This window comes from Pongo abelii, chromosome 11 (assembly GCF_028885655.2).
Source record: "Pongo abelii isolate AG06213 chromosome 11, NHGRI_mPonAbe1-v2.0_pri, whole genome shotgun sequence".
NCBI lineage: Eukaryota > Metazoa > Chordata > Mammalia > Primates > Hominidae > Pongo > Pongo abelii.
Genome location: NC_071996.2, coordinates 141,308,274 through 141,326,337, shown reverse-complemented (window position 1 = coordinate 141,326,337; position 18,064 = coordinate 141,308,274). Strand labels below are relative to the sequence as shown.

General features: G+C 42.8%; 1 protein-coding gene across 50 annotated transcripts in view; it reads right to left on the bottom strand.

Moving 5' to 3' along the window:
- Positions 1-255: 255 nt before the first annotated feature.
- LRRFIP1 (LRR binding FLII interacting protein 1) overlaps positions 256-18,064 on the bottom strand; it is a 158,683-nt gene continuing 140,874 nt past the window's right edge. For 43 of the 50 annotated variants that reach the window (XM_054550034.2, XM_054550036.2, XM_054550038.2 and 40 more), the window contains one exon: positions 14,630-17,932. In XM_054550034.2, the coding sequence (XP_054406009.1) occupies positions 16,407-17,932 (1,526 nt within the window). In that variant the 3' untranslated portion in view covers positions 14,630-16,406. Of the gene's footprint in view, positions 1,157-6,089; positions 6,195-7,604; positions 7,685-8,348; positions 8,467-10,551; positions 10,602-14,629; positions 17,933-18,064 lie in introns of those variants that run through there. The other 7 variants (XM_063713184.1, XM_063713190.1, XM_063713186.1 and 4 more) reach the window with 1 other exon arrangement.

Sequence of the window (18,064 nt, the reverse complement as noted above, 5' to 3'; positions counted from 1 at the left end):
AAAATCAGCAGGTAGCTAAACGTTTTTACTTTTGTCCTTGATGATATCGCCATCATCTCTACTGTTACCTCCTTCTTCACTTCACTTTTTAAGTGCACTTATTCTGTGAAAACACCTTTTTTTTTTTAAAATAGGGAAAGAAAAATGAATTGACTTGATATTCTTAAAATAAAAATATGACCCAAAATATACAGAACCATTAATATGAAATTAAAGATCTTCTTTCTCAGTGGAAAAAAATTAGAACCACATTGCTGAAGTCTCTCAACATTTCATTTTTAATTTTTCTAATAGTACATTCTTTAAAAGAAGTTAACAACTTCAATTCCAAATATAAGGATTAAATAATGCAAATGAAAAGCTGTCATTTTCAGTGAAGCTATTGCCTAATTACCCTGGAAAAAAGTATTCTTATGACTGAACTGATGCAAAAATCCCTTAGAAAAGCTTCATTTGTTGCCTGTAAAGAGTCTTCTTAAGGTCACTTTTACTTCTAGACTGCCCCCTTGTTTCCAGTGAAAGAGTTTTGCTTGGTAATGGCTTGTGGTTCCACAGTGTTTTGTGTATGAAAAGCGCAGACTAAGAGATACTACTGAAGTCGCTCAAATTGTAGATTCTGCCATGAAAGGAAGTCCCAACACTGTAACATTTCCCCTTAATCTTCAGCAAGACACATGAAAAAAAAAAAAACAACTCAAGTCCCAACTGAATCTTTACTTTGATCATCATTTCCAGGGGCATTCAGAGGCTGCTGTGCGGTCAGACACAGAGCTCCCTCGAGGCCCCTGTGTGCTTATGAAGTACCTGCAGGTTCTGAGCATTGGCCCCAGCTCGGGCCAGGGGTCTGCAGACAGAGGCACCTGGTGGCTGCTGGGGCTCCCTGGGGTGAGCCATGGCACGGGAGCCTCTAAGCGCCAAGCTCGCCACAGTCTTCGTCTCTCAGAAGGCAGGGGAAGAAGCAGCGCTCCCAGACAGGACAGAGAAAAGCCTATGAAACAATGCTCTCCAGTCACCAACCAGTGACAGTAAATTTCAGAGCTGGAATTTACTGCTGGGACAAGAGTGCACTACGATTTGCTTTCATTTTTTCCAGACGCTTCACTAAGTGGCCGTTGCTCACCTCGAGCTCTTCTGTTTTATCCAATGCAGAGCGGAGCTGGGAACAGAGGAAAGGCAGTGAGCTTTGAGGAACTTGTTTCCTCCAAACATAACAGGGTTCTGTGCTACCAAAATTCCAATCCTACTGAAAAATAAAATGATAACTTGGACCCTGGTCACTCATGATGCCCTTCCTCCTCTGAAACAACTGGACTCCAGAGAGGGGACACTCTTGGGGATCCCGATGGTTTTCTTTTCTTTTTTTTTGAGACAGAGTCTTTCTGTGTTGCCAGGCTGGAGGGCAGTGGCATGATCTTGGCTCACTGCAACCTCCGCCTCCAGAGTTCAAGCGATTCCCCTGCCTCAGCCTCCCGGGACTACAGGTGTGCGCCACCACGCTCAGCTAATTTTTTGTATTTTAGTAGAGATGGGGTTTCACCATGTTGGCCAGGATGGTCTCGATCTCCTGACCTCGTGATCTGCCCACCTTGGCCTCCCAAAGTGCTGGGATTACAGGCATGAGCCATCATCTTGGCCTCTTTTTTTTTTTTTTTTTTTTTGAGACAAAGTCTCACTCTGTTGCCCAGCCCAGAGTACAATGGTGTGATCTTGGCTCACTGCAACCTCCACCTTCTGGGTTCAAACAATTCTCTTGTCTCAGCCTCCTGAGTAGCTGAGACTACAGGTGCACACCACCACACCCGGCTAATTTTTTGTCTTTTTAGTAGAGATGGGGTTTCAACATGTTGGTCAGGCTGGTCTTGAACTCCTGACCTCAGGTGATCTACCCACCTCGGCCTCCCAAAGTGCTGGGATCACAGGCGTGAGCCACCACGCCCAGTGGGGATCCTGATGGTTTCACAAAAGGTAAGTGAGGCATGAGGTAAACAAACACAAACAAGAGCTGAGCCTGGACTGCATGGAGAAGGTGGTCCTAGCAGCCAGATTCCAAGGCAGGAATGCCTGAGGCCAAGACGGCCACACCTGGGAGCCAGGGCCATGGAGCCTGAGAGTCAGGCAGAAGATGAGCTGTAGAAGCCACATTAGCAGGGCATCATCTGGACCCACAGGAAGCAGGGCAGAGTGGGGGTGCCCTAAGCTAGGAGAACATGGTTTTGGAGGGGTCACAAGAACATGGTCTACGGCTCTGCTTTCGACCCAAAACACTCAAGGAAGGTTGTTTGGGTCCTGGGACAGAAGTCCCGCCCCCACCTCACCAGTGGAGGCAAAAGCAAGCCCTTTTTGCAGGAAGTTTCCACAAGTTAAGCCTGGAGTATTCCTACAAATTAAAATCAAGCATAAGCTCACAAAACACTAAGGTGACAAACCATTTGAGTGAGAGTCAACAGAAGCAATAAATGACAGAATTAGACCCCCAAAGACTGAGCATGTTTCAATTGTCAGATATAGAAAACCAAACAGCTGTGCATGAAATATTTAAAGAATAAGAATACAATTTAAAAAGAGGACATACATGAACATGCAGCAAGAAACTATCAACAATGAAGATACTTTTTTTAAAAAAAGGTGAACTGGAAAATCTTTGCAAAAACTTTAGGCGTTATCCAACAGAGCGAGGTAAGAAGATAGAAAATATGAAAGACAGATGGTTAAAAAATGTGGAGACAATGAGAATCTCTAACATCCTCTGATTAGAGTTCCAGAGGGGAAAGTGGAGAGACTAAAAAAGAGGAATTATTTAAGGAGTTAATGGTTAAATATTTTCCAAAATCAATTTTTAAAAAGACTTCACAGATCCGAGAAACACTATATATCTCAAGCAGAAAGATTCCAATAAACTACATCTAACAGTAAAACTGTAGAAAATCAAACACAAACAGACCCTGAAAGAAACTAGAGAAGAAAAAAAAAGGTCCCCTACAAAGGACCCACCGTTAAAACAACAGCTTTCTCAACAGCCAGCAGATGGTGGCATAATTGCTATAATCATTGAGGAAAATGACCACCACACAGAATTGCATGACCCCGAATACTACTATCCAAGAACAAGGATGAAACAAAAACATGTATAAACAAAAACAGTGAATTCACCACCAAGAAGTCTGCTCTAAAAGAATTTCTACAGTATGTACTTCAGGGAGGAGGAAAATGATTCTAGTACAGTCTGAGACACTAACAGGACAGACATATAAAATGGCCAATATGTAGTTATGTCAAACAAACATGGGCAATATAAAACAACAACAACAACAACACAACAATAGTATTATCTGATAAGTGGGATTTATGAAGGTCAAAAGTATTTATGTGTGGAGGTACATGTATACATATACATATACACATATACACATATGTGTGAGGGTGTGCATGTCAGGCAGGAGGGTGAAGCTAAAGTGCTCAAAAGTCCTTCTATTTTATAGGAGGGGAGTAAAGATAGTGTTCAACTTTAATTTTTTTTAAGTTAAATAAAAATACCCCATGTGTGATCACTGAAAAGAACAGAAATTGAATATAAAATTTAAATTTGGAGAGAGAAAAATGACACACAAAAGAACAAATGGTTATCCACAGTCAGATGGTGAAAACAAGTCCAAATATACCAATAACAATGGACTAAAGGCCCTATTAAGATACGCAGATTTCAGATTCAATTAAGAACCACTGCCACCTAGCTATATGCATCTAAAGGAGATCAGCTAAAGCATAACAACACAGGGAAGACTGGAAGCCAAGGGATGGAAAAATCAGAAGTGGACAAACACTAACCAAAAGAAAGCTGATACAGCCATGTGAATACCCAACAAGGTCAACAGCAGCAGGGACCAAAAGGGTCACTACAAAATGACAAAAGGTTTAACTCATCAAGAAGATATCAGAATTTTAAACACCTAGTATCAACAGCCTCAACATGTATAGGAGAAATAGGGAGAATGAGACAAATCCACCATCATCTTTTGGAAGAGCTTGACAAATCTCTATCAGCTACTGAGAATTTAAGCAGACAAAAGAAATCAGATCTGAATGCACACTTCACAAGTTTGATCAGTGGAAGTATACAGAATTTTGCATCCATAAATCAGAGACTACACATTCTTCTTAAGCACATTTGAGACATTTACAAAAGCGAATCATGTATCAGGCCATTAAGCAAGTATTGACAAATCTCAAAGACCAGGTATAACAGGGACCATGTTCTCTGACGATAGCAAAATTAAGCTAGAAGGTTAAATGGGCTGGGCGTGGTGGCTCATGCCTGTAATCTCAGCACTTTGGGAGGCCAAGGCAGGAGGATCACCTGAGGTCAGGAGTTCAAGACCAGCCTGGCCAACATGGACAAACCCCATCTCTACAAAAACACAAAAATTAGCCAGGCATGATGGTGGGTGCCTGTAATCCTAGCTACTCAAGAGGCTGAGGGGGGAGGCTTGAACCTGGGAGGTGGAGGTTGCAGTGAGCCGAGATGGCACCATTGCACTCCAGCCTGGGCAACAGAGTCAGACTCTGTCTCAAAAGAATAAATAAATAAATAAATAAAATAAGATAAAATAAAAATAAATAAAATAAAGAGGAGAGAAATGGCATCTTTGGTTTCTCCTCCACAGTCCCTTTCCTACAGTTTAAATACAAAAGGAGTGATTCTTTCCTTTTTTTTTTTATGAAACAGGGTCTCACTCTGTCGCCCCAGGCTGGAGTGCAGTGGCACGCTCATGGGTCAAAGCAGCCTTCACCTCCCAGGCTCAAGCAATCCTCCTGCCTCAGCCTCCCAAGTAGGGACTACAGGCACAGGCCACCACACCCAGCTAATTAGTTTTTTTGCACTTTCTGTAAAGACAGGGTTTCACTATGTTGCCCACGCTGGTCTTGAACTCCTGAGCTCAAGCGATTTGCTCACCTTGGCCTCCCAAAGTGCTGGGATTACAGGTGTGAGCCACCACGCCTGGCCCGACTGTTCCTATTGAAACATAAATCAACATAAGCCACTCCTTTGCTCAAAACCCTGCAGTAGCTCCCACTTTACGCACAGGAGGAGCCCAAGTCCTGTCCATGGCCTCCAGGGCCCTGCCTCACGGACTGGGGTGCTCTGACTGCTCCCTCCACCCCCTCACCCCCTGCTCACTTGGCCTTCAACGCTCTGACTGTTCTTGACAAAGGCAGCGCCTTGCCCCCAGCTCCCCTGCACGTGCTGATCCTTTGCACGGAAGGCTTTCTCCCAGTTCTGCCTGGCTCACTCCCTGGGCTGTTCAGGCCTGTCCTCACATGCCACAAGAAGGAAAGTCTTCCTTGGCCACCTACCTAGAACTGTCCTAGCCTGGGCCATTCTGCACCCCAGCCCCTCTCCTGCCTGTGGTCACTTCTATTGGCCTCCCTCTTCCAGAGCGTAGGCTCTGTGGAGGCAGAGACCTTCTGTCCGTTAAGGCCATAGCTGCATCTCCAGCACCTGAACCCATGCCCGGCATGCAACAGATGCTGTAAATATTTGTTGAACAAACAACTTTGCCAAGTGTCTTCAATAAGGTAAAATACGTGTTTTAATTGGCAAGCATGGTAATTTGGGAGTGTGATCAGCAGGTGAAGTAACAGCAGCTCGCCTTCTCAAGGGCACTTTCCATAGGGTGACCTGAGACAGCTGTGGCCTGGCCCTGGTGCCACACCCAGCTCTTGGCCACAGCAGGCCCATGGGCTCCTGGTCCTCTACCTGGGCTCATTCTGCATGACACAAAAAATATTCGGAACATAAGAGGCCTGGCTACTCCTTTATCTCATTCCCTTGATGTTTATGGACAAGACCTATAGGAGATGCTCAAAACTGACAGGTGAGCTACTTGATGCCAACAAGGGTCTGGCCCTAAGCGCTGACTGGCTGAGCCATGCGTCCCTTTATTAAGACACCAGCACTGCAGAGTGGTGTGGGATGATCTGACAATGACCAGCCCCGGGCAGACGTCACAGTAGTAAATCCTCTCTGTACTGTCCCCACTAGAGAAATACTTGCAGCCATTCTCTTTCTAGAAATTGCCTAGGAAATTTACCTCTCTTTGGAGTTTCCGTTTTTCTGCCTTAAGTTCATCTTCTATTTTTTCTGCATTTTCAGCCGCTGATTTGTAACGTGATACTTGACTCTCTAACCTTATTACCTAAAAGGTAGAAAAAAACCATATGTATAAATTGATAAGCCTGTTTTCTTTCTTCAGCTTCTTTACTTTGAGATCAAAGAGTGTGATTCAATAAAATGGGAGAATACACCATGTAAATACTTATAACATTTTGGACTATGGTGTGGGTTTGAGCCAAGCAAGCTATTATTAGTTCTTATTTCTGGGTGACCCTGTGCTGACATGATGGGGACCCATTTCCCGTGACCCCGTCCACCAGGGTGGTTTCCGCAGTGCTGGCACCTTGCTGCCTGCTTCTTCTCCCGCTGCATGGGGCTGTTCTGTTGGAACAGGCAGAATGGTGCTGGTAAGGGACGGGTTCCGCCAGGACCTCAGCTCCAGTCTAATCTCTCCTGGGGTGGTGGGGTTGGGAGGAGGAAGGCACAGGGTGAGGAGTGAAAGGAGGTGGCTTCAGCATGGCATTCCCCAGCCAAGGTTCTGAGATGAAAGACAGCAGCAGCGAAGGCCTACTGGACACCTTCACTCTGCCGCAATCAGAAGCACGCATCGTCTCTACCTGTGCTGTTCTCATTTTTGTTTCTATAAACATTCCAAAAAGTTCCAGCCAAGTATACCCACAATGGAGGGGGAAACGGTACCTGTTTTTTTTCTCTCTTTCTGGCTAGAACACAAATTGCCCCAGGGCCCAGTGTGCTAGAGGCAGGAGTGCCCCATGTCTAGACACCAGGGAGGGCTGGCCTCGCTGCAAGAGAAAGGCTAAAAGCCCAGGCAAGAGGGACGTCCCAGTATGATGTGTTTTTTAAATTAGCTACATTATTTATTTATTTCAGTTTATTTTTGAGACAGAGTCTCGCTCTGTTGCCCAGGCTGGAGTGCAGTGGCGTGATCTCGGCTCACTGCAACCTCTGCCACCTGGTTCAAGCGATTCTCCTGCTTCAGCCTCCTGAGTAGCTGAGATTACAGGCACCTGCCACCATGCCCGGCTAATTTTTGTATTTTTAGTAGAGACGGGGTTTCACTATGTTGGCCAGGCTGGTCTTGAACTCTCGACCTTCAGTGATCCACCCATCTCAGCCTCCCAAAGTGCTGGGATTACAGGTGTGAGCCACCGCGCTTGGCCAATTAACTAAATTATTTTTAAAGAACAAAATTTTAAAACACTCCCAAGCCACATTAGCTATTTTCTACAACTAACTGCTGTTGATAAAGGATTGGTATCTACTATAACAACTTAAATTCTAGGAATTCTTTCCTTCCTACTTGCTCTCTGTAAGAAACGGATGGAAAGGCTGCTGTCCTAACTTATCCCTCTTAGGACATTTTTTGGTTCTAAAAATCTCGGCTTTTTTTGGTCCTCAGCCTTTCAGGGCTATTTCTAGCAAGTAAAACTCCAGTCAATCATCAGTTCTGCCCGTTGTTGCTTACACGTACATTTTGTTCTAATGCAGTTATCTCTTGCTCAGATTTTGCAAGTTTAAATTTGAGGTCGCTGATCTGTCTGTTGGCATCCCCTAAAGGTTGAAAGAGAAGGAAAATCTGTTAAGCTCTTGGGCTTTTCAAATATTAAAACAATAGTTACTGGGAACCAAGCCCTTACTTTGTAATCATCTCGCAAATCTGTTAGTTCTGGCCTTGCCTCCACAACCTCCCAGAGCTGAGAGTAGGAGAAGGCACTCTCTCCCCATGAACCCAGGCTGGGAAAGTGCCTTCCGCCCCGGTGCTTAGGGCAGGAGACCTCAGGCAAGAGAGTGCCTACGAGTGAAGAAGACAAAGAGATGGGGGGTAGGGAAAAGCGGGAGAGAGACTGGGCGTCATTTTATCTCCCTTAAGACTGTTTCTAGTTTATTGGCATAAAAAAAAGCCTTTCATTTTTTTTCACACAATCAACAGATCAAAAGATTGCTGTATCCAGCAAAGTAAATGTGGTTTCCATCAGCACAACATGTGGTGGTATCTTGGTGCGCGTTTTTGGGCACCTGTTCTATTTCATAGGCTCAGAGAGAAACACCATTGTTCTGTCTACCTACCCATCCTTGTGCTTTTATTTTCAAGGGCTTTTGTGGGGATGTGAGGGAATGAGGGCATTCTTTGCCGTGACAGTTTTCTCTGCCAGCGCAGTTATACTAAAACAGCACATATGAAAGCATTTACTTCTACACAAGAATTGACATTTACTTTGTAGGTCCATTACATGCACGTCTGTCCCGTTTTCCAACACATCATCTTCAGATCGAAGATTGTCTAGTTTGCCAATCTTCTGTCTCTCCTCCAGCTGCCCTTTGAGTTTCTTAATCTGAAAACACCCGCCGGTAAAATACGTTAATTTCTCTATTCTGAATGAGACCGAAAAGCTGAAGTTAGAGCCCATCAGAAAGGAAGCTGCATGTCAATTGACAGAAGGAACTTTGTGTCCATCAGTACTCTTCTCAGAAACACAATTCAATGTACAATGAATGAAAAATGAATTACACTGTAACTCTGGGAGAAAAGTCATTTCTAAAGTGAAATTCTTCTAGGACTCAGGAGGAGACTGTACATGAAATACGTGCAATGTTTAAGACTCAGTAAGTCACCGTGCTATTCACTTTCTCTTTATTTACTAAGAAACCAGAAAGGGCCACTTGGAGCCTTCTGGGCTCCGATATATTGTAATTAAGTCCCCCAAAAGTCAAGTGCTTTCTCAGCATTCAGACAAGCTGCAGGTGTGTTCAGAGGCGGTTTGCCAGCTTTCAGGGAGTTGGTCTTTAGCTAGCTTTCCCCTCCCTAAGCAAGACAGAAACATGTCCAGTCGTCCCTCGGTATCTGGGGAGGGGGGATTGGTTCCAGGACCCCTCAGACATCAAAATCTGTGGATGCTCAAGTCCCTGATATAAAATGGTGCAGTATTTGCAGAAACCTACCTGCATCCTCCTGTACACTTTAAATCACCTCTAGATTCCTTTTAATACCCAACACAACGCCTACAACTCAATTCATTCATGTGGATTCAGTGCAGGACTCCGTGCAGGGCAAATTCAAGCTATGCTTTCTTGGAACTTTGTGGAAGTTATGTGTTTTTTTTTTTTTGGAATATTTCAATCCATGTTGGTTGAATCCACGGACATGGAACCCATGGATATGGAGGGCTGACTGTATAATTGGAATTGCAGTTAACAGTCAATGACTGCAGAACTTTCTGGCATCTAGTTGGTGGGGTCTCCGGGGGCTTTTCATGTTTAACTTCCAATCTATGAAGAATTGTTGCAGGTGATCACCTGCCTTCCTACCCCACACACCAAGCACAGAAGACCCCTGATTAACAACAAACCAAAAGTGCATGCTGCTTTAAGGAAGTAAGGATAGAACTCATGAATGCATAGTTCCAAAAGATCACAGGAACTTCAAGAGAATCTTTCTACCATATTTAGTGCTTTCTCCAATTTTCGGAGAATCTTCAACAGAATGGTAGAAAGTAAGGCAAATACATTCGATTAGGCTTATGAGGAGAAATTAGAGGAAAGTGGTTGTAGAGCGATTTAATCACTATCCTGCATATAAAAAGATCAAATAGGATAACTGTTCAGTGTTTCTTTGTTTTTGAGATGGAGTCTTGCCCTGTCACCCAGGCTGGAGTGCAGTGGTGCGATCTCGGCTCACTGCAACCTCTGCTTCCCGGGTTCAAGCGATTCACCTGCCTCAGCCTCCCCAGTAGCTGGGATTACGGGCGCCCACCACCACACCCAGCTAATTTTTGTATTTTTAGTAGAGACGGGGTTTCACCATGTTGGCAGACTGCTCTTGAACTCCTGACCTCAAGTGATCCGCCCGCCTCGGCCTCCCAAAGTGCTACGATTACAGGTGTGAGCCACCGCACCCGGCCTGCTATGTCTTGAGGTAGAAGAGAGCAATGAAGATAAACACGGTTAAAACAACTCTGTCTAGCTGTAGCAAAGAAATACCTGTGAGAGAGGGGTGCTGATCACCAAGAGTACAAAACTGACTTTTATGGACAAACAACCCATATGGACAAGAGAAGTGCTATTTGGAATGACTCAGTAATGCTCTTGTTTCTCAATGGTTAATCATTAATATTATTAATGATCAACATTTATATTTATTTTAAGCAGCAATTCAGTAAAATGTACCAAACCCAGTTCCACAGCTTTGGGTCTTTGAGACATCCTTATTAAACCTCATATGACTCAGGATACTCTCTTTGGATGAAAATATCAACTTTGATGTTCTATTTGGATAACAATCTTAAGAGCACCAGTTGGCTTGATAATGACTTTCAGGCATGATTAACTTAGGGGTTTTCTGAGTAAGCAAGAAGGAAGGATGGGCAGGTGGTTTCAGATGCCCTGTTCATGAATCGGTAAAGTAATAAAAAGATTGTTACCTGTTCCAATAAGCATTCCCGTTCATCAACCAGCTTTTTCAACCTAATATCTAAAGAAATCAGAAAGACACAGGTTTAGGTGAATCCGCGTGCCACGCCTTTCAGCACATTGCTAAACTGAAGAATGATCGTTCAGGTTAGTGAAATGAATGATGGAAGTAGTTATACACGTACCACGGTGAATGAGGCCACAGACAGGACGGGGTGAATGAGGCCACAGCCAAAGAAGGTTGGGTCAACCTCCCAGAACATGCTTCACGTCAGGGGCAGCATCCGGCTGCATGCAAACAGGCTGCTAATCTTCTACCTTAGGTTAGCATGCAAGAACGCTAGGGCCAAACCACGCTGCAACACAAGATCTCACAGGCTTCATGGTTTAACATTATTAGCAATGTACAAACACCGAGAATCACAATTCAATAGCACCAACATTTTGAACAGACTCGCCTTTCTGAGTTTACATCCCAGATGTATTTATCTTTCTAATTTCCCTCATAGACGCATCAATGTCAGTGCTGTGACTATCTGTTTACAACCCTAAGTCCACTAACACCTCTGCTAAGCCAGTTATCAAAGCTGTTATTCTTTTGAGGAAGAAGGCAGTAATGGTTTAAGTGTCTGTAATTCCTCCCGCCCCCGATATATAAGGATGCATAAATGTTAAGTGTCTATAAATTCCCCAAACATCTCTCTTGAGTGTCAAGTATTACAGCCTTCAGACTGTGGGGGAGACCTCGGCTTGGGGAGGGTTTAGAGGTTTGGGCAAAATCCCACACTAGTTTAAAGGCACAATCAGAATGCTGGAGTGATGACAGTGATGGTAACGTATGCTGCACACTCACTCTGACACAGGTACAGTTCTAGTAGCTTTTCATTAGCTCGTTTCAGCCCCAGAAGCCCTATGGGTGGGCTTCATTATAGCCTCCTTCTATAGATGAGGCTCTCAAAGGCCCAGAACCACTAAGCAAGTTTCTTAAGGCCTTGCAGCCCAGCCGCAGGAACACTCCCCTAAACACTGCACCCACTGTTTTTCCAGATCTAAACTCACACCTCTGAGTCAGACCCTGACTCAAAGCTCTTAGCCCACTAGGACACTGCTCTCATGCGGCCTACCTCCAGATTCTTCATAGAATGAAAAACTAACCTTGATTAGCCATGTGAAGAAAAAATTCATATAAAATGCATCTTCATTTTCATTTAAAAAATCATCTAGCCATATGCTAATCCAAATTACATTTTCCTCTAATTATGTTTTCCAAAGATCCTAAGTTGTTGTTTTGAAAGGCACAGTAGAACACCAGATAATGTTAAGCACAATATAAATTAAATTTATCATCTTTTGAGTTCTATTTTAATTTACAGTCAAATTACTTCTGACAGATGTTTTACTCGCTCCCCACCATAACCCACCCAACATCGAAACAAAACATTTTTGCAGTTATAAACCTGATTCTTTTGCCCAATATCACTTTTCATTTTCTTACATGTTTTAATACTCCTACATACAAAAACTACAGGCATCATAAGAAACACTGAATACATCAGAATGTGATCTTGAAGCTCAAGTATCTATTGTACAATTGTTATTGTTTTCTTCTAGAAAACTTCAAATATTCTAGATAAGCACTAGAAAATAAGTGTTAAAATGTAATAAGAGTGCAAGCAAAATTGATATAGGTAATCTGACATTTAGTTGTATAGTGAGAACATTATAAATAGAGAAGAAACTTTTAAGGAAGAGAAATTTTAAAGGAGACTTGGACAAGAAAACAAGAACGAAAGAGTTTGAAGAAAACGGAAAAAGAAATGAAGCAAAATAATTTCACATGAAGACAATAAAGAGTACTAGTTTTCATAGCGTTAAAAACCACCAAGTCTATATTGTTGAATAAATAGTGGCACATCACCGGTAGACTTATAGTGTCTGTATAGTTGGGAATTTTTTCCCTGTATCAGCCAGCAGCCATTCACATGTTGAAAAATATTTAAGACAGGCAGTAGATAGGGACAAAGAGAATAAAAGGATTTTCCTCTTGAAAGACAAAGTTTTCTCCACGTATGACTATCACACTGAACAAGTACATATTCTGAACGCAATACATGCACACACAAACACCCCTCCCTTTCCCTTAGGGGCCCAGACGTTTAGAACAAATCTTACTGTTGTGTTCCCTTGGCTGGTGGCCATGGGTGGTATGCTGTACAGGGTTGGGGGGTGGTCTCCCAGAAAGGGAGTCTATCAATAGAAAACAGGAACCCCAAACCATCTAAACTCCCCAGAATTAGCATTCAGGGTCCTAGTGATAGTGGAAACTTAAGTGTTCAGGTCATTAGGTCTCCTGTTAATCGCAAATATTAAAAATGATGGAAAGTGATCAAGGTCATATATTTCTTTTAAGGTCATACATTCTTGAAAACTGTTTAAAAACTTGATTGCTGTCCAACCTTTGTATAACAACCTATAAGTAAAAATCCATCTTCCTCTGTATTTTTGACATACACCCATAATTATACTTAATTATACTTTTGAGGGAAGATTTACATTTATATACGGTAGCTATGTTCTGGTTTGGGACTGAAAAATATCCAAGCTTTTTGATTTCAGGTGTCAGTAAGCAATGTTTTTCTCTATTCTGCATGATAGTGAAACCCCAGTGGTCTAGGTTCATCTGGGGATATGGCTGGCAGGCAACCTTTCGATTCTTTTCTGGGTTTGAATCTTTTGACGCTATAATCTTTCTAAATTGCCCTATATATTTCTATACCTTCTTATATGGAGTATAGCTAAGTCAACTTTCTTTTTCTTTTCTTTTTTTTGAGACAGGGTTTCACTCCATCGCCCAGGCTGGAGTGCAGTGGTGTGAGCACAATTCACTGCAGCCTCGACCTCCCAGGCTCAGGTGTTTCTGCCTCCTAAGTAGCTGGGACTACATGGGACTACATGCACATGCCACCATGCCTGGCTAATTGTTTGTATTTTTTTTTGTAGAGATGGGCTTTCATCATGTTGCCCAGGCTGGGCTTGAACTCCTGGGCTTAAGTGATCCGCCTGCCTTGGCCTCCCAAAGTGCTGGGATTATAGGCATGAGCCAATGTGCCCGGCCTCAACCATTTCTTGATAAGTTAAGGGCCTTCACAGTAATATCAATTACTGTGCTTGGCTATAAAGTCATTACACTGGAGAGCAGATAACTGATGCTCAGAAGGAAGGCTCTGAAATCATCAAGAAATGGTTTGGCTGCTCAGAACTCTTTCTTTTTCCTTCTTTTTTCCTCATGGATTTTCAGCTGTCCATTCCCTACTGGAGGGCTGGGTCCAACTGCTTGTTCACTGGCACAGTGCCTTCCATGTACAAAGTGATCAAACCTGTTTATTAATTAAACAAATGAGTGGTGAATCACTGAGACGGCTGGATGGCTGAGCTGAGGGACGTGACGTGTGCCCAACGTCCTGCAGGGTGCTGGTGAATAACATAAGAAAGAACTTAAAATGGCTTGATGATCTTACCATTTAGTGACCTTGGTTGTCAAACTGCTTTCCAAGAGCCCTTTAAAGGCAGGAATGAGAGCTGTTTCCAGTATGCATTCCAATATGAATGCAGCTTTGCTAAACTTAGAGACATGAACTAAAACCCTGCGAAGTGCTATAGAGCCCCTGGACTTATTTCCTAGCAAGCATTTATCATCCCCACCATCCTCTACTTCAGGACACTTGAGCAGAAACAGTCAAGGTTTTTGCTGTTTTCATCCTACTCTTCAAAACATTCTAAGTATTGCCACATTTAAGCACAGCAACAGATGAAGACTGTTTTCAACTGAGGCTGCACATCAGAACCACAGATCACAGGAGATGGCACGGGACAATCGCCTCAAGTCTCCCAGTAATGCCCATGCCAGCCCCAGGCTCGATGCCAGGAGGGAAGTGCATTCCTTACTAAGGAAGGGCATCAGGCGTGGGTCTTCCACAGAACCCCAATAGGAATCAGCAACCCCCAAGCAGATATTACTGGAAAGGTGGTATTACATACAACAGTAGTCGGACTCAGACTTCAAGCAGCCCAAAGAGTGGAACCACAGGCTTGTACAATTATAAAATGTTTTTATTTCAATTACATAATAACACTTACGTTTTCCTCAAATTTTATTGAGGTTTTGGTCTTTTTGCATTCAATTCTATCTTGTAACAGTAATATGAATCCACATAATTTCATAAAATGTCAACAACATTCATAAGGTACATTCCTTTGTGATTTTATATTTTACAATTTTAAATCTAACTTTACAATTATTTTTTAAATGTTTCTTTATATAGAAAACAGATATTTTCTTCAGGCAGATCAAAACAAGAATTTTCCAATAAGAATATACTGGGACATAACAAATGAAAATATTTATACCAAAATACCAAAAGTGATTCAGCCCTTTAAAATATCCTACTACCGTCTAATTAGTAGCTTGTAGAAGAACAAGTAACCACTTTTTACTGCTCTTTTGAATGATGATTAGAAATTCAAACAAAGTATTTTAAGGTTCAAAATTTTTTTTTTTTTAGAGACAGGGTCTCACTCTGTCTCCCAGGCTAGAGTACAGTGGTGCAATCATAGCTCACTGCAGCCTTGAACTCCTGGCCTCAAGCAATCCTCTCACCTTGGCTTCCCAATGTGCTAGGTTTACAGGTGTGAAAACATTGTTTTGTGTGTGTGTGTGTGTGTTTTTTTTTTTTTTTTTTTTTCTAGACAGAGTTTCGCTCTTGTTGTCCAGGCTGGAGTACAATGGCTTGATCCTGGCTCACTGCAATCTCTGCCTCGCAGGTTCAAGCGATTCTCCTGCCTCAGCCTCTGGAGTGGCTGGGATTACAGGCGCCCACCACCACGCCCGGCCAATTTTTTGTATTTTTAGTAGAGACAGGGTTTCACCATGTTGGCCAGGCTGGCCTCGAACTCCTGACCTCAGGTGATCCACCTGCCTTGGCCTCCCAACGTGCTGAGATTACAGGCATGAGCCACCACGCCCGGCCAAAAACATTTAAAAAACGACTGTCTCTGCTCAAATACTGCAATAGGAAATGTAATTTGACATATATCACTTCCAGAAAAAAACTTTAAATCTTTCTATAAAATGAATTTGATACATCATCAGCATGAAGTGAAGTTAAAATCTCTTACAAAGTAAATTCAGGTATATCAACAATGAGATCCAAAAGCATCAGTTCAAGATCAAAGACTTATATGAGGTGAAGGCAAATAAAGCCCCTCGTGCTTTCAGACATTTACTTGTTATCCTTAAAATGATTATTGTTCTAAGGTGCAAATCTTATCATTCAGTGACCTATTTGCTATTTGGCTGTTTATCTCCTTTAAATAAAATACCATACAGGTTATAATGTACATTTTAAAATCAAATATGAAAGTACACATATGTGAACAAGACATTAATTTAAATATCAATTATATTCATAATACAGAAGTCTAAGAATGCTATTTGGTCATTTCAATTAGATGCTGATATATTTGGTCAAGAAAACCCACATCCCTATCAGCCTAAGGCAAATAGTAAATGCTTCTATTTTTATGAAGTGGACTATAAACAGTAGACATTATTGTTTGATACTACTGGAATGCTCTCAATTAGAACGTACACTGATAACAAATATCTTTCTAATCTGGGTGATAACCTCAATGATTACATGGAAATCTACAAGTAACAGTCTATAACTTAAAAAGCAGTAGATCACCTGATGATTGTCATACAGTGCCTCTCTATGAATTTAGAACATTCTACTTACATTGGCAGTGGAGAGAAAAGACCCCTTCACACTGACACTTCCTGTGCACCACGCCTGCCGCCTGCCTCAGCTTAGGACATGGTACAGTCTTCTTTGCTTTTGCCTCCTCTGGTATCTTCTCTGCTTTCTGGATTGAAGTCCCCTGGCTCTCCTCCTGGTGCTGACAAGTCATCGTTTTCTAGGCTACTGCTGTCTAAAGCTTTCCTGACGGTCTGACTTGGATGTTCTGACATCTCACACCTCTCTGTACTTTCTGTTTCACAGGCATCACTAATGTCCTGTGAGGGACTTTCATGTTCCGGCAGGGTGCAGCGACCTGCGCCTTCGCTCTTTGGTTCTGCAGGACTGCTTTGAGTGGCACCATCTATTTTAGCATTATCTTTTGCAACACCTTCATCTAATTCTTCACCACCAGCCCTTGGGCCTGACGATTGAACTGTGTCATCCTCAAAATCTAATGTGTCTCCATCAGCTAGTACCTCCTCAGCTGCTGTTTGTACATCATTGCTTTCTTGGTCAAGTTTTCCATCCAACTTAATTTTAGGATTCTCCGGACAATCAACATTTTCACTGCTTTCTGCTGCAATTTTCTGTTTTGGATTTTCAGTCACCTCGTTTTGGGCTTCCACTGCTGACTTTCTGTCAGTAGACTTTACCTGCTCTTCTTCCTTAATTTCACTTAAATCTGTGTTCTGATATGTTAACTCTTTTTTAACATCTTTAAGGGTTTCTACGGGTACTGGGGATTTTTTCTTCTTGTTTTTCTTTTTCTTGTTCTTTGTATTCTTCTGCGATGAGTCCATTGCCTCTCCCTGTTGGTCATTCTTTTCTTCATCAGGCTCTTTCATATCTAAGCGTTCATTTTGAGTGTCTACCGTACTTGGACCTGTCGCTTCCTGACCATTGCCCTCAGCTCCTGCTGGAGAACCAGGAACTTCTGTCTTGATTGGTTTCTCATCCCTTAATCCTGTTTCTTCACCCTCTTCTTCGTTGTGATCCCCACCTACTTCTGTACTTTGCACTGGAACCTCCTTGGGCTCAGCTGCTTCCTGGTTGGTGAATTCTTTCTCTAAACTATGCCCTGTGCTTGTCTCTAACTCTTGGGGGACCTCTACCATACATTTGTCATCATGATAAACTGTGTCATCACTATGCCCTAAAGGACACGAGGCCACTGTGCCTGCCTGCTCTCCAACCTGAGTCACTGCTGCCTCTCCCACATCCTCTGTGTGGCTCCCATCATCTAAGTCACTCCAACAGTTGGATGGCTCAAGGGGAGTTCTGGTCCTGTCATCTGGTGCACCCATGACCTCATTTGACTCAACCTGTACTGTGCTTTCAGGGAGAGAAGTGCTCTCAAGAATTTGGCTTTGAACCTGTTCCTCATAGGTAGCACCTGCTAAGCTTCCTAGGAATGGGGCAGTGTCTTCAGAGGATTTCTGGTTCTCGGTATTCTCACCAGCAGGGAATACCTCTATGTCCACACAGTCCTTCACTGTGTCCTCTGTGTGTTGTTCTTTCTCAGTATTGTGCAAGATTTCTCTTTTCCCCACATTCGCCACGATTTCATTTTTCACCTCCACTTCACTGGCTCTTCCTAAAAGACCATTGAGAAAATTGAAGGGACCCCATGATGTGGTGGCCACATAATTTACATTAGAATGTAAACACATGTTCTAAATCCCACCCACCCCTATTCCTAAAGAGAGAATCATCAAAGAGTCATGAG